Here is a 13,115-nt window from a genome sequence, read left to right as displayed (position 1 = left end):
AACAGGTTGGCTGCAAGTTAGCTGTGCCGTGGTGTCCCATGTTTGGATCGACTCCGGCTCCCCAGGACACGGTGTAAGATAAGTTGTTTTCAGTGAACAGCTGTACGTTGTTAGGGAAAGAAAATACCTGTGTAAACCCGAGCCACCGGCTGGTCCGCGTGCACAAATCAAGCGCACCTCTTCGCTCAACCTGCGTACACGATTGGACGGCAGAGTCGGAAGTGACGTGGCCAAAATGGAGGTTTGTCGTCCGTCCATTTAAAAATGTGCTGTTTAAATGTTGTTAAAGTAGTTAACTTATAGTTCTATTTTATCGGACCATGGCGTGTTTCTTCAGAAGAAGAATCGCGGAAAAGGTATTAGCGCCGCGTGAAGCTAAAGCTAGCGCTGTAGCATGTGTTGACCCTGTTTGTCATGTCGTTAAAAACAAGCTCGTACGTTGTCGTTTCAGCTGGCGCGGACGCTACACCGGTCCCAGGATGTTTTCATACCGGCTGTCACTGCGCTGCCCGTTCACAAGAGGCAGTAAGTGCTGCTGTCGAGCTGTGAAAGTCGCTCAGGGTTTGACATTGGTGTTGCTCCCAAGACAGACTGCAGACTTCCGACTGCACATCGACTCGCTTCACGACGGCGAGAGCTTTCCATCCAGAGACCATGTTCAGATGCAGGCGGAAGAGCTGGCCGCCAAGGTCTGTCTATGTTGGCAGAGTGAAGCGCTATCAAGGTTGTGATGGGTCAATGAGGCGTCATGAAGCGTTTCGACACGATGACGCACTGTGTTGGCACTGTGTCACTGGACGCACATTAAAAATCCCTTGACAGACTGAATTGACAGCGATTTGATGACCTATTGTATACAATCATTTTAGTCTTGGCATTCATATTGTGTTGTTCCATGTCTTTAAATAATGTGAACATGTATCATAGCGTGAAAATCTACGCGAAAAGAACCTTTTGTTTTTACAAATTTCTTATAGAAAAAAATACTTTTTTCCAATTTACTAAATTAAGTCTGTTTCGTTTCTTGCAAAAACAAGTGAATAGTGAACTAAGAGTTACCTGAAATTAATTTGAATTAGAATGGAACTGGACAAGTGGTAAATCTGAGACAGATTGTGGGTAAAACAAGGACATTATTCTCCCATTGGAGATCCCACACGGCAGACAAGAAGCTCTGTGGAATGTTGCCCTCGACAATATTCACACATATATTGAGCGCTGTGAGTGACTCAGGCATGGCTTATTGTGGCTTGATGAACCTGCAACTAAATACTTAAGATGCTGTGAATGTCCAAAAGCCTGTCATGAGATGGCGCTAATGAGAAGTTGAATCCTAAAACTAAATGAATAAATGCTGCTTGCTATATAAGAAAACAAGTCGGGAATCGCTGAGGTCTTATGAGTGTGTTCTTGCAGTTAAAGCCGGACGCTGTGGTGGAGGGAATAACTGCCGGCCACGCTGCCGTCGACTTCAGAGTCAACCGCCGACTTCTCATCCAGGTTTGTTTCCCGGTCACGGTGTAGAAACAAAATGTGAACATGGTCTCGTACTGTTCATCTAGAAAATTCTGGAGTGTTTTGGACAGTCGCACGGCGATCGTTTTGGACTCGACAGTGAGCTTTTTTACAGCCTCAAAAGAGGAACAACATTAGTGGAGTACAGGTAATGTATTCTCTCGTCCAGCGGAGCTGTTTCCGTCAGGTGAATAACTTCTGTTCATTTGACACAGCTCTCCAAATATCGCCAAGAAATTCCACGCTGGACATTTACGCTCCACCATCATTGGTGAGATGTGATGATCCGGGTCTGCTGAACTGAGATTCAAGCTCTTCATCATCCTGCTCGTCTTCATCAGGTCAGTTCATCGCGAACCTGAAGCAGACGCTCGGACACCAGGTGATTCGGATGAACTACCTCGGAGACTGGGGCATGCAGTTCGGTGAGTTCGCCTGAGGGATCCGTCGGTCGTGTTTGTAATGACGCCTTGTGTTCCCAGGTTTGCTGGGAGCCGGGTTCAGTCGATTTGGGTGTGAGGAGCGACTGAAGCAAAATCCTTTACAGCACTTGTTTGAGGTGAGGGAACCGCCAGAGGTCGCTGTCATTTCCGTGATGATATTTTTCTTTGTAGTTTTCATTCTGTTATTAACACGTCCATTTTGTCTTTGTTCTGTTTGAATGAATTTTTTCTATTTTGTAGGAAGATTATTTTGGGTTTTTTATTATGTATTATGTATGTTTTTTTTTTTATCCAAATCTGCCCAGCTGCAACCTTTTCATGAAATTATAACCAAAGTTATTTTAGTTAAGGAAAACTAATGAAAAAAAGGGAACTGGAACATAAATCCTTTTCCTTAACTGATATAAAAAAAGTTTTTCCATCAAACGAAACAAAGTGAAACTGCATTGACTGTTTACAAAACTAATCGAAACAAACTAAAATTATAGCAAAATTGTCTGTTTCCATCCTCATTTATTTCATAAAGAAGCACGTTGAGATGATTTAGAATCTATTGATTTTGGCTGGGCTGGTTTCACCGCAGCGCGTCTCTTGTGTTCACGACCTGACAACGCTGGCTGACTGATGTGTATTTTCTTGAGTTTTTTGATTTGCTGAGTTTTTACTTTGTGTGACTTATTTCAATCTTGTTCCAGCTCCCCATATGGAAGGGGGGAAAAAACACAAACTCATAAAAACTAAACTTAAAATAAGCATTTTTCAAAAACTGAAACTCCTTAAAACTAGCCAGCCCACTCTAAAAACTAATAAGAACTAACTGAATGTGAAAGACAAAAATTCCAAACTGAATAAAAATGAAAACTAATGGAAAATCCCAAACCGTAACCTTGATAATAACTGGTGCAGCTGTCACTGATGGTCTTCCGTCTCAGGTCTACGTCCAAGTGAACAAGGAGTCGGAGCACAGTGAGGAGATCCAACTGGCCGCCAGAGACTTCTTCCGGCGCCTGGAGCAGCATGAGCGCGAGGCGGTGTCGCTATGGCAACAGTTTAGGGACATCACAGTGAAGGAGTACCGGCTTGTCTACCAGGTGAGAACGTCTGAACTCACCTGGTAAGGAGATGATTCCAGCTGTGTCCTTCGCCCCCAGAGACTCGGGGTCCACTTCGACGTCTACAGCGGAGAGTCCCTCCACCAGGACAGCGCTCGGGAAGCGGTGGAGCAGCTGAGGCGCCTCGGGCTTCTGAAGCTCAGCGAGTGCGTGTGGACGTGACTGTTTCTGTGTTGGACTGGGCCTTGAGCTTCGGGTGTCGCTGCAGGAGGGGCACTGGGGTGGTGGACCTTTCTCCCGCTGGAGACATGAGCAACGTCTGCACGCTGCTGCGGAGTGACGGCACCACACTCTACATCACCAGGTGAGGCGCCAGTTAGCGAGTCCACAGAGGCCGCGCTCACTATAACCACGGCTGTCGCTCCAGAGACGTCGCTGCCGCTGTGCACCGCCACCAGAAGTACCATTTCGATGAGATGATCTACGTGGTGAGACCTCACATAGTGCTCACTTGACGCAAAAGGACGTGTCATGTCAACGAACCTGTCACTGCTAAATAGTTCATCATCATTATCTGCTGATCGGACATAATTATCTGCCGCCGCACAAGTGGAGGAAGGTTTGTAGCCTCCAGCCGTTCAGTGTTCCTGAATGAAGTGCTCTGTACCGCCACCTACTGACCTTTGAACCGACCTCAGGAATCTTTCGACTCCCTCCATCATTGAAATGATTGAGGCACAGTTTTGGTTTGATGCTATCTTTCTGTTATTATTGCACGAACAACGTTTTTTAGAGGAATATTTTATCACCATCCCTTTGTTTGTATTTAATGAAGGCTTTCATAACCAGATTGCTCAAATTTCTCATGCATTTTTTTCAAGTTTTTCCAGTAGTTCCTCTTTAAAGTGAAGGTGTTTATCATGAAATTTGACTTATTTTGTCAACATAATTTATTATGAAGTGAGATCACCTCGTATTGTTTTATTGTTTATTGCTACTTAAATGTCTTTAAGACAAGTGCTATGTTTTTGTTTGATCACATGACTACGACTGCACACCACTGTATATGTGAATGACATTTTATATGGCATCACAGCGTTACCTCGTCCAATATTTTATCATTGAGTTGGTGATACAGAATCAAAACTAAAATCATTTTTTAGAAGAAAGAAATGTCGCAGGGTCACTCCATCACGCGAAGAAGCCATTACAACCCGTCAGTCAGTGAAACCAGGTCTTTGTTGTTATTAACTAACTCTCTTTGTTCTCTTTTTTCAAGACAGACAAAAGTCAGGAGAACCACTTCAACCAGTTGTTCCAGCTCCTCGGTGCTTTAGGACATTCGTGGGCCGACAGGTAGAGACCGGTGTGGTTCCATGTTAGTGGCAGGAGTTTGGTTTAGAAAAGTGTGTGGGCAGTGGTCAGACACTGGGCCCCTGAATGTCCTGACTCCGGTCTGCTGTTGACTCTTCACGTCTGTATGAGCGAATGTTTATTTCAATCTCCTGAGCCCGACAGAGTTTGAAAACAAAGTGTCTGACCCTTGCTGTGAACAGACTTGGATGCGATTGGAAGCATCTGCCTCGCCTCAGTGTGTGTGTATTTCAGGTGTCAGCATGTTCCCTTCGGCCTGGTTCAGGGCATGAAGACCAGACGGGGCGACGTGGTGTTCCTGGAGGACGTCCTGGACGAGGCGCGGGCCAGGATGCTGCACAACATGAGCCAGGCCAAAAGTAAATCACCTTTCATGCTCATGAGATGAAAACGTTGGGTTGCGCTGCTGAGGTCGTTGGTTCCTGCGTGTGGCATGTGTGTTCTCCTCATGCTTGCTTGGGATTAAGCAGAAGAAAAATGCTTGCCTGGTTTCTGTATAACTCTGGTTTCCTCCCCTCAACAAGCTTTTGATTCTTTGGCAGCAACGAAAGACATGGACGACCCAGAGGAGACGGCTGAGAAGGTGGGAGTCAGCGCCCTGATCGTTCAGGTGAGTGTCAGACTCCTCTGGCTTTCTTCATCCCTGTGCTGGAACCTGGCATGGAGCCACTGTCTTCCAGGACTTCATGCGCCCGCTGAGGTCAGACTACAAGTTTGACTGGGACCGGATGCTGCAGGCCCAGGGGGACACGGGGGTCTTCCTCCAGTACTCGCACGCTCGACTCTGCAGGTCAGTGCTGATGCCTTCAGAGTCGGTCGCCTCACGACTCGTGCATGGAAGAGAGAACTGTTGCAAGCACAGGAATGAGACTCCAGTACGACATCACTTCTCTCGCAGCCTGATTCGTAACAATGAAGAAATGCAGACGTCGTCTTTCGAGCCCTCGCTCCTGCTGGAGGATCCGAGCGTGGTCATCGTGCAGCACCTGCTCCGGTGAGGCGCCCTCCTCATCCTTACCTCCCTCGCTCCTCTAACTTCCTGCCACTCCTCCTCAGCTACGACGAGGTGCTGCTGCAGTCGGCCCGTGACCTGCAGCCCAAACACCTGGTCAACTTCCTACTGAGGCTCAGGTGAGAGCAGGATGTTTGATCTTGCATCAGTGTTTGTCTAACTCCATGCCCTGGGCTCTTCCAGCCACCTGGTCGCTGCTGCACACCGAGCGCTGCCCGTGAAGGGAAGTCAACAGGAAGTCGCTCAGGTATGATGGTCGGACATTAGAAGAATGACCCAAGTCTGCGACAGGAAGTGTATAAGAGTCATGATGTTGTGTTTATGTGCGAGACCCCTGCACTGCTTGTCAGTATAATGCACCAGAATGTAAAGAAATATCGGCTCTGACTTACATCCTGAATCAGCTTTATAGTAGGATCAAGTGTGTTCTTGTGCTTCTGTCTTTGTGAGAACATTTATGAGGTTTTAATCAACAGAGTGAGGACATTTTGGCTGGTCCTCACTTTGTTAAGCCTCAGTTTGAGGCTTTAAACTACAAAATAGCTGGGTTATTATAATTGGGTTTTAGTTTGGTTCAGAGCAAAGGTCAGGTTTAGAGCGAGAGGCTGGGGAAAGGGTTATGGCAATGAGTCAGATGTTCATGAGTCAGACGTGGCTGCGTAAGAGGTGTGTCATGCAGGTCGTACACAATAGTTGTACTCGCAAGGTGTTTGATTCAATAGTAACTTGCATCAGAGGTGTGACAAAGGTTCATGTCCGAGACAGGGGGGCGTGTCCTCTGCACCGGGAGTGTCAAACTCAACCGTGCACGCTGCCAAAATGCACTTAGAATTAGCTTTGAATGTCATTTTAAGGCTCCTGTAAGCCGGATAAAATGACTGGAGGGCCTTGGTTTGGCCCTGGGCCTCGGATTTGATGCATGTTCGACACAGACTTGGGCTGTTGATTAACTTGGTCAATATTTGAATGTGAACAGGGTGTGATCGGTTCAGGGAGCTCCATCTTCGATGAGAGTTTTGAAAACGACAGGGAGTTTTAGCAACATTTCTGTGGACTGGTGGTAACAGCGACATTAAACCGACTTCCTCACTTGTGACCGTCAAACAGGCCAGGCTGCGCCTGTTTGTCGCCGCTCGCTCCGTTCTGTCCAGCGGGATGAAGATTCTGGGACTCACGCCAGTCGAGAAGATGTGACCTTTCTGTGACTCGCCGTGTAAAGAGAGATTTTTTTAATAAAAAAATAACCATACACCTTTCAACTGTGTTCATTGTGGAGGTGTTCGAGTGTCGCTCAGGCAGCAGCAGGAAAAACCAGTTTGAGGCGGGAAGCTGCTGTCGAAGTGAGCGTGTGATGGATGCCGTGAAACACCTTGTTTGTCCTCATGCAAATCCTTCCCTGGCTGCATTCTTCAGGAAGAGAGCAAATGTGGAATAGCTGCTGGTAACGTAACCACGTGACATTTGTTGCAGAGTTACGGCTTTAAACGGCCAAGTTGCTGGTTCAGAGTTGAAGTGAAATGTCCCATACTGAGGTGTTTCCAGGCCAGTGGGAGAGCGCATCTCCCCATCATGTCCCGGGGCTCCCCCCAGCGGAACATGGCGTCCCTACGGAGCAGATGTCTGAGCTGCCTCCAATGGTTTCTCACGGAGGAGCTGATGTTCTACTCCCGAGAAAGCTGGTGACCACAGGTGAGAGGAGAAACCCACTGGCTCAGCTCTTCACCATGAGATCCGTGTCTCACTCTTGCTCAGTTACTCGATAAGACAGGCAGAGATGAGAACTAACACATCCTGAATCCGGCTTTTATTTAAAAGACGACATCATCAAAGTCAAACAGAACAAATATGGTATCAGGTCTTCATGCAGTCTGTTCATGTGCCCCGGGCGTTTCTTCCTCCTGACTGGTGACACGCACCCAAAACAATGTTCAAAACGCAAGACAAACAGATGGCATGTAAAGTGACTTGAGTCTGACTTTATTGGTCCCATGTATCAAATATGGAGTCCCCCAAGGCTCATTCCTCAACCCCCTTCAGCAGCTTTCCTCCCACCTCGTTCGACCGTTTGGACTTCTCCACCTGACACCTTATTTCACAGTCTGAAACACACCGGTTCATACTTCAGCAGCTGCCCCCCCCCCTCCCCACTCCCATCCCCCCCAACATACATACATGATTTTAGTTCCACAGGTGCACCTCATAAGGCATTAGAGCAGAGTTCACTGGCGATTTGCCCTACAATCGCGCGTCTGGTTCGAACCTGCACCGTCCAACACAAAATCAGCCTTAAATAATCCTAAAAGACGTAGTGAAAGTAAAAAAAGAGAGTAACACATTCCAGTAATTCGTCATAATTTAAGCTAAATTACAAACAATGATTGCAAACAAAAATTAGGCCACTTAAAAATACAACCTCATTTTGGCATGTAGGTTCGCTGTGAGTCTTGACTCGCAGAGCTGTCAGTCCTGCAGCGTGGAAGATCTTGGGAGTTGACCTCCACAAAGAGGACCAGCACAGTTCGCACCCAGAGCGACGGCTCCCGCCACCGCGGCCCGAAGGCCGAGACTCCGCTGGGATTCGGGTTTCACACCGAGATCAGTTTCTGTTTGGCTTCCTTGTCCATGTCCAGCTGCGAGACCTTGGACGTGTCCTGCTTGGGAAGTCCATATAGATAGATGGATACGCAGACCATGGCCGCGCCGGAGGCAAACGTAATGGCTGCGCAGAGGAGAGGAATATTAGAGACACTTCAAGCATCACCCTGCAGCGACGGATTTACACTTCAAGCAATGGACTATTGCTCTGCAATGCAGGAGCAAGGGATGCAGCGTGACTTTTTCAAAAAGTTTCAAAAGGTGAAGACAAAAAAATCAACTGATAAGCTCCCAAACTTCAAGACATGAAATGGAAGAGAAGCTCATCGTAGCGTTTTCCTGACTCCTCGACTCAGAAGGAGGTCTTTCAGTGCTGTAGTACCCTACAACTCTGCCTCCCCGATCTGCCATGTTGACTAGAGTCCCACCCCCAGCAAACTGACCTACTTCTTTAAACAACCTGGGAGACTGGAACACCAGCTCTTCAGCTTGGATTACCATTGCTAACTTGCCTTCTGGCTCAGCTCTACTGAACAGTGGAGCAGTGACTCAGATCTGCAGATCATCCTTTCTGATTTAAATTCTCTTCACACTCCAGGGATACACTTTCATTGTTGCACTTTCTGAAACCTGAGAACAATGGAGGACCACAGAGACGTGTGCTTCAGGCAGACCCTTTATCAACCCTCTGTCCCAGTGAAACAGGACCGGCAGTGCAGCAGAATCTGTCGGGGCCAACCCTCTCTGTACACAAGGCAGAGTCCCAATACTAAGCTCACAAACTTGGGTCCATCAGACACGTTTCTTATGTTATGGTTCGGTTACGCAACAACAGCTTTGATGGAATCAGCTCTTTATAAAGGCTCCCGCACCCCCGGCTGGAGAGCTTGAACAAACACTTACTGATCTGCAGTCCAAACAGCATGACGGACGCCACGGTGGAGAGCACGATGGCGGCTGCTGCAGAGAAGCCCTTCATGATGTTGTCGGTGTACTTGACCACCACGGACGTGTACAGGCCGCCCACGCTGGCCAGGACTGGAAGCACAAGAGCGCCACATGAAGGCCGGCCGGGGTTGAGGGCGAGAGGTTCCCGGTTACTCACAGATCACGAACAACACCCAGGGCGTGTAGCCGAAGAAGAAGCCTTTCTCCAAGACGTTCTCGCCGTCGGTCACCAGAACACCGATCAGAGTGACCACGATGCCCGACAGGTACATCTGGATGTTCCTCACCCACAGAGACGTGTCGGAGCTCTTCAGTACTTTCTCAAAGTACACACCTGCACCAGGGGGAGCACAAGAAGGTTTGGGCATCAGACGATCTATGTACATTCCACCCTGCCCGCATCCTCCTCTTCGCCTCATCACTCTGGATGATTCGCCCCAAATGTCTCCAGCTTCTTCTCTCCCTCATCGCACCACTGAACTGCTGCGCAGAGGATGGGATGATGTCATGTTAGGTGGGGCATGAACCTATACGCTCCTGACTGAGCTGCGACTGCCCAGAAGGAGCAACTCGCAAGAGCTCATCAGGTCAACTAGACCTGAGCTGGACAACATGGACTTCACTCTCCACTGCCCGTCTTTCAATGCATTTTGAACATTAAGCATGAAAAGTGTGACAACCATCAAACAAAGCTGTTTTTGAGGTGAATACTGCAGATTCTTACCTGCGAATCCAGAGCACAAGACTGCGATCGCGATGGCTGTGAAGCCAAGCACTGGGTTCTGCTCAATCTGTGAAAGCCAAAGGTATCATCGGTGAAAGGAACCACAGGTTCTTGTTGCGCCGTCAGGCAGAGTCCAAACCTGAACTTTGGTGGCCTCGGCAGGTTTCCACTGCACCAGCGTGACGCCTGCACACAGCATGAAGACGGAGAACCACTGCAGCCGACTGAGCGAGCGGTTCAGCATCAAGACTGTGCACAAGGCCGTGCACGGGATCTTTAGCTGATACGTCACCTGGGAGCAAAACGGCAATAAACATCGGACGGTCCATGACGCTAAAGGTAGGACGAACTATCGGCCACCTGATTTCAAACTTAACACAAGGTCAACGGGAGAGAGTACGGCGGTCAGGTGACGTGTGTAACAATTTCTCTGAAAATTAAAAAGGCACTACTGGTGAAGTGATTAAAATCAGTCCCTAAACTAGTGATGAGCTGACAAGGCTTCATGAAACAGTGCCCACTAGAGGGCAGTCTTGGTTTCATTCAACGGTTGTTGTCCAGGATTTGAGAGCAGATAGTGCCCTCTAGTGGGCACTGAAAGTAACGACACAGTTTCATGAAGCCTCATCAGCCCATCACCACCCTAAACAGGTCCAGCTGAAAGGTGAAATTCCTGAATGAATGTGACCACAATTTCAAGATAAACGAGCCCTAAAAGTGTGACTGTGTTACATCACATCCTTTTACATGCTTTTGTGGAGGTAATTACATCATTGGAATAGTCTGGCATGCAGCCAGTCAGTCAGTCAGCAGAATGGCAGGTCCGTCAGCGCAGATATGCGAGCCGTTGACGTGGTTGCGTGGTCACGCCCGGCTGCATGTCGATATTCTGAGGAACCGGAGGAACCGGCTCTGAGTCGCACCTGATAGACGGCAGCGTCCAGATTGCTCAGGGCGAGGAAGGCCATGTTGTTCTGGATGGCGTAGACGACGGAGGGAACGCTGAGCTTCAGCAGCTCCTTGGGGCTGAAGATGATGTGCTCCACCAGGGCGTTTTTCAGTCTGCTGGGGTGTCCGGTTTCCCTGGGGAGACGGAAGACCTGTCAGTTGCTCCACTGCCGTGCTCAAGAGGCTTTTCGAAAAGACATCGGCATAAAATGAGAATACTTTCATCTGACCTCAGAACGTGTCTCTTGAAATACATGCAGTTTCAGTTATCCATTCGTGAGCAACCTCGACATGAGATTAGGCTCTACTCAGAGTCTCTGCCAAATGCCTTTGCACCAGAGGAGACATCAGTTTTTCCGCATTCTACGTGATTCTTTAGTCATGAAGTTCATGAAAGGAATCTGTTCAGAATCACAGCCTTTGTTGTCATCATTGGGTGCACGTCCAACATAGCTACTGCCTGTCAGTGCCATAACAAAGTTCTAAAATCTGACGCTGACTCATCAATTTCGGTGTACAAAAAAGGAAGTTTGGACTAGATTAGATGTTGTTTTTTCACAACAAAACCTGTATCAGTTAAAAAAAATCCCTCCCTCATGAAGTCAAAAGCTAATTCTCTTCATTGTTGATATTAATGGTCACTTTTTAACATGTCAAATATATTTGAAGTAAACGGCTAACTGAAACATGATTTATGAGAAAAATAAAATATATTTTATTCATTTGTTAATATCAACAACTGCAAATATAAACACTTCAATCCTGAATGAGAGGAACACAAAGCTGGTTTTTAATTTCTGCTGGCACCAGGTTCGACACATTGCTTTGGCAGCTCCTGTGGAGCGCGTTATTGTGTAACAATGGTGTTTATTTATAGCAGCTCGACCTGTAGCTGCAGGCAAATCCATGGGTTTTCACATGAAATGAAAGTCGCTTCTAAGACATCAACATGGCAAGAATGAAGGGAATCTGATCTGATCTAGTCTCAGGTCAAGCATGACAACGTTGATTCGGCCATTTCATTCTTATATTGCTGCATAACCACTTCCAAATAATAACATCTTTCCGAGGTAACTGTCTTGTAGAAGTTCAGCAGACGAGAAGAGTTCACCACTGTCAAAACACTTGAATATTTGTATTCATTCCACCCCTAATGGAACTCTAACCTTGGGTTTTACCCTCGGAAACGTCACTGATTCTGTTTTGACAGTTTCATGTTCCATATTTTCTTCATCGACGCAGTCAACACATGATGCGGCAGAGTTTTAGGAATTGACTGGCGCTTCTAAGCATAATATTGCCTTCCCTTGGAGGCCAATTTTAACACCAGACATTTCTGAGGTTTATCTTCACGATACAAAACCTTAAAGCACAAACACACGGGTATATATCCACCCTGCTATAGCTCACACTTCGCTTTCTAGTATTTCCTGCGATTTAATTTCACACTCATTTCAACATTTCTGATCATGAAAGACATGTTTCGCTAAATGTCACATCCGCTCTGTTTGACGCGACCGTATCCGTTTCACAAAGTGATATGTGATGATGCTGATTTATACCGGTGGACCGGAGAGTTTCAGTGATCAGGTTGACCGTCAGCCTCCAGAGAGCATTTGCTTACTCACGTCTCTGGGATAGAAGAAGCCTTTACAAGCCGACCCGACACGAGTGACGAGGCGGCCGGGTTTGGCCCCCGGGTCTTGCGTTTTACACAATGACCCAGTTAATCTGAGTATTACAGCAGGAGCGCAGCAACCCCTTCCGCCTCCATCCCCTAACCCCAGTGTCTGGCCTCACTGTGGTGGGAGCTGGAGGTGTTGCGAGGCCCCACTTACTTGGCCAACATGCCCAAACTGAGTATCAGCTTGATGACTTCAGTGAGGCAGACGGCGGTGGTGGAGAAGTAGAGTCCCGCTGAAGGCATGGTCCTGGTGTAGCGCAGCGCCACCGTGTACGTAGCCGCCACCAGGGTCATCACGGTCAGGCAGTAGAGCTTGAACATGACGCCGACGTTTCCTGCTACAAGAGACAGACACGGTCGGACGCGAAGACACCTGGTTTCCTCCGCACTCGCCGTCGCTAGCGTTAGCTAGGTAGCACGATACGTCGCGGGGAAACTCACCGCCGGCCATTGCTGCGGTGTTCTCGGTCTGCCTGCCCCAAACGCAAGAAGGGAGATGGTTCCGTCCGTGCGGCAGATTGCCATTCACGGCCCGCACACGTCACGCGTACGCGTCGGGGGTGTTGTTGTCCGACCTGTATTTCCTCGAACAGGTATGATGTGGTACGCGTCCGCTGCCTACAACACCCAGCATGCCTCACCATTTCCGTGCCGCGCCGGATGCGCTTGTTTACTCTGCGGGGGAGTGCCGGCTGAGCGGTCCGCCAAAGACCAACTGCGCAAACCGTTTTATGAGACTGTATAGTCGCGTGGCTGTGCGAACAACTGTCCGTTTACCACGCATATTCTTAGATAAAATAGCGCGATAACACTGAAGTAA

The 13,115-nt window shown here is 48.1% G+C and overlaps 2 protein-coding genes across 10 annotated transcripts; one reads left to right on the top strand and one right to left on the bottom strand.

The window, feature by feature from the left end:
- Window positions 1–211: 211 nt before the first annotated feature.
- Window positions 212–9,745, top strand: rars2 (arginyl-tRNA synthetase 2, mitochondrial). Of its 7 annotated transcripts, none has more exons than XM_053880466.1 (21): window positions 232–241; window positions 338–356; window positions 452–525; window positions 591–689; window positions 1,417–1,500; window positions 1,563–1,663; window positions 1,731–1,786; window positions 1,857–1,940; window positions 1,998–2,074; window positions 2,891–3,049; window positions 3,110–3,216; window positions 3,279–3,374; window positions 3,438–3,498; window positions 4,290–4,366; window positions 4,619–4,743; window positions 4,927–4,994; window positions 5,065–5,174; window positions 5,283–5,378; window positions 5,441–5,515; window positions 5,580–5,643; window positions 6,673–9,745. In XM_053880466.1, exons 1-21 carry the CDS (start codon window positions 236–238, stop codon window positions 6,829–6,831), a joined length of 1,797 nt encoding a protein of 598 aa, XP_053736441.1. In that variant the 5' UTR covers window positions 232–235; the 3' UTR covers window positions 6,832–9,745. The 7 variants fall into 7 exon arrangements, with proteins under 7 accessions (XP_053736440.1, XP_053736443.1, XP_053736441.1 ...); XM_053880467.1 differs by lacking the exon at window positions 6,673–9,745 and adding an exon at window positions 6,504–6,646 and having other exon boundaries at window positions 432–525; window positions 587–689; XM_053880471.1 differs by having other exon boundaries at window positions 233–241; window positions 587–689.
- Window positions 7,148–12,936, bottom strand: slc35a1 (solute carrier family 35 member A1). Of its 3 annotated transcripts, none has more exons than XM_053880474.1 (8): window positions 12,737–12,936; window positions 12,450–12,630; window positions 10,587–10,746; window positions 9,803–9,955; window positions 9,664–9,730; window positions 9,097–9,273; window positions 8,895–9,029; window positions 7,150–8,115 (listed from the first exon to the last, which is right to left on the bottom strand). In XM_053880474.1, the coding sequence occupies exons 1-8, from the start codon at window positions 12,744–12,746 to the stop codon at window positions 7,982–7,984; spliced, it is 1,017 nt and encodes a 338-aa protein (XP_053736449.1). In that variant the 5' UTR covers window positions 12,747–12,936; the 3' UTR covers window positions 7,150–7,981. The 3 variants fall into 3 exon arrangements, with proteins under 3 accessions (XP_053736450.1, XP_053736449.1, XP_053736448.1); XM_053880473.1 differs by having other exon boundaries at window positions 7,153–8,115; window positions 12,450–12,633; window positions 12,737–12,935; XM_053880475.1 differs by lacking the exons at window positions 12,450–12,630; window positions 12,737–12,936 and adding an exon at window positions 10,842–12,409 and having other exon boundaries at window positions 7,148–8,115.
- Window positions 12,937–13,115: the final 179 nt, after the last annotated feature.

The sequence above is a fragment of the Synchiropus splendidus genome, chromosome 12 (genome assembly GCF_027744825.2).
Source record: "Synchiropus splendidus isolate RoL2022-P1 chromosome 12, RoL_Sspl_1.0, whole genome shotgun sequence".
Classification (NCBI taxonomy): Eukaryota; Metazoa; Chordata; class Actinopteri; order Syngnathiformes; family Callionymidae; genus Synchiropus; species Synchiropus splendidus.
Note: the sequence above shows the minus strand (reverse complement) of the source record. Positions and strands in the feature narration are given on the sequence as shown.

Excerpts from the sequence above, each read along its gene's own strand:
- slc35a1 (XM_053880473.1), bottom strand. Across the intron at positions 9,274-9,663 it reads CTTGTGCTCTGGATTCGCAG|GTGTGTACTTTGAGAAAGTA; the intron begins GTAAGAATCTGC and ends CCCCTGGTGCAG. Across the intron at positions 8,116-8,894 it reads GCTGTTTGGACTGCAGATCA|CCATTACGTTTGCCTCCGGC; the intron begins GTAAGTGTTTGT and ends TCCTCTGCGCAG.
- rars2 (XM_053880465.1), top strand. The coding sequence starts at position 321 with ATGGCGTGTTTCTTCAGAAGAAGAATCGCGGAAAAG. Across the intron at positions 1,941-1,997 it reads AGACTGGGGCATGCAGTTCG|GTTTGCTGGGAGCCGGGTTC; the intron begins GTGAGTTCGCCT and ends TTGTGTTCCCAG. Across the intron at positions 5,175-5,282 it reads TCGCACGCTCGACTCTGCAG|CCTGATTCGTAACAATGAAG; the intron begins GTCAGTGCTGAT and ends CTTCTCTCGCAG.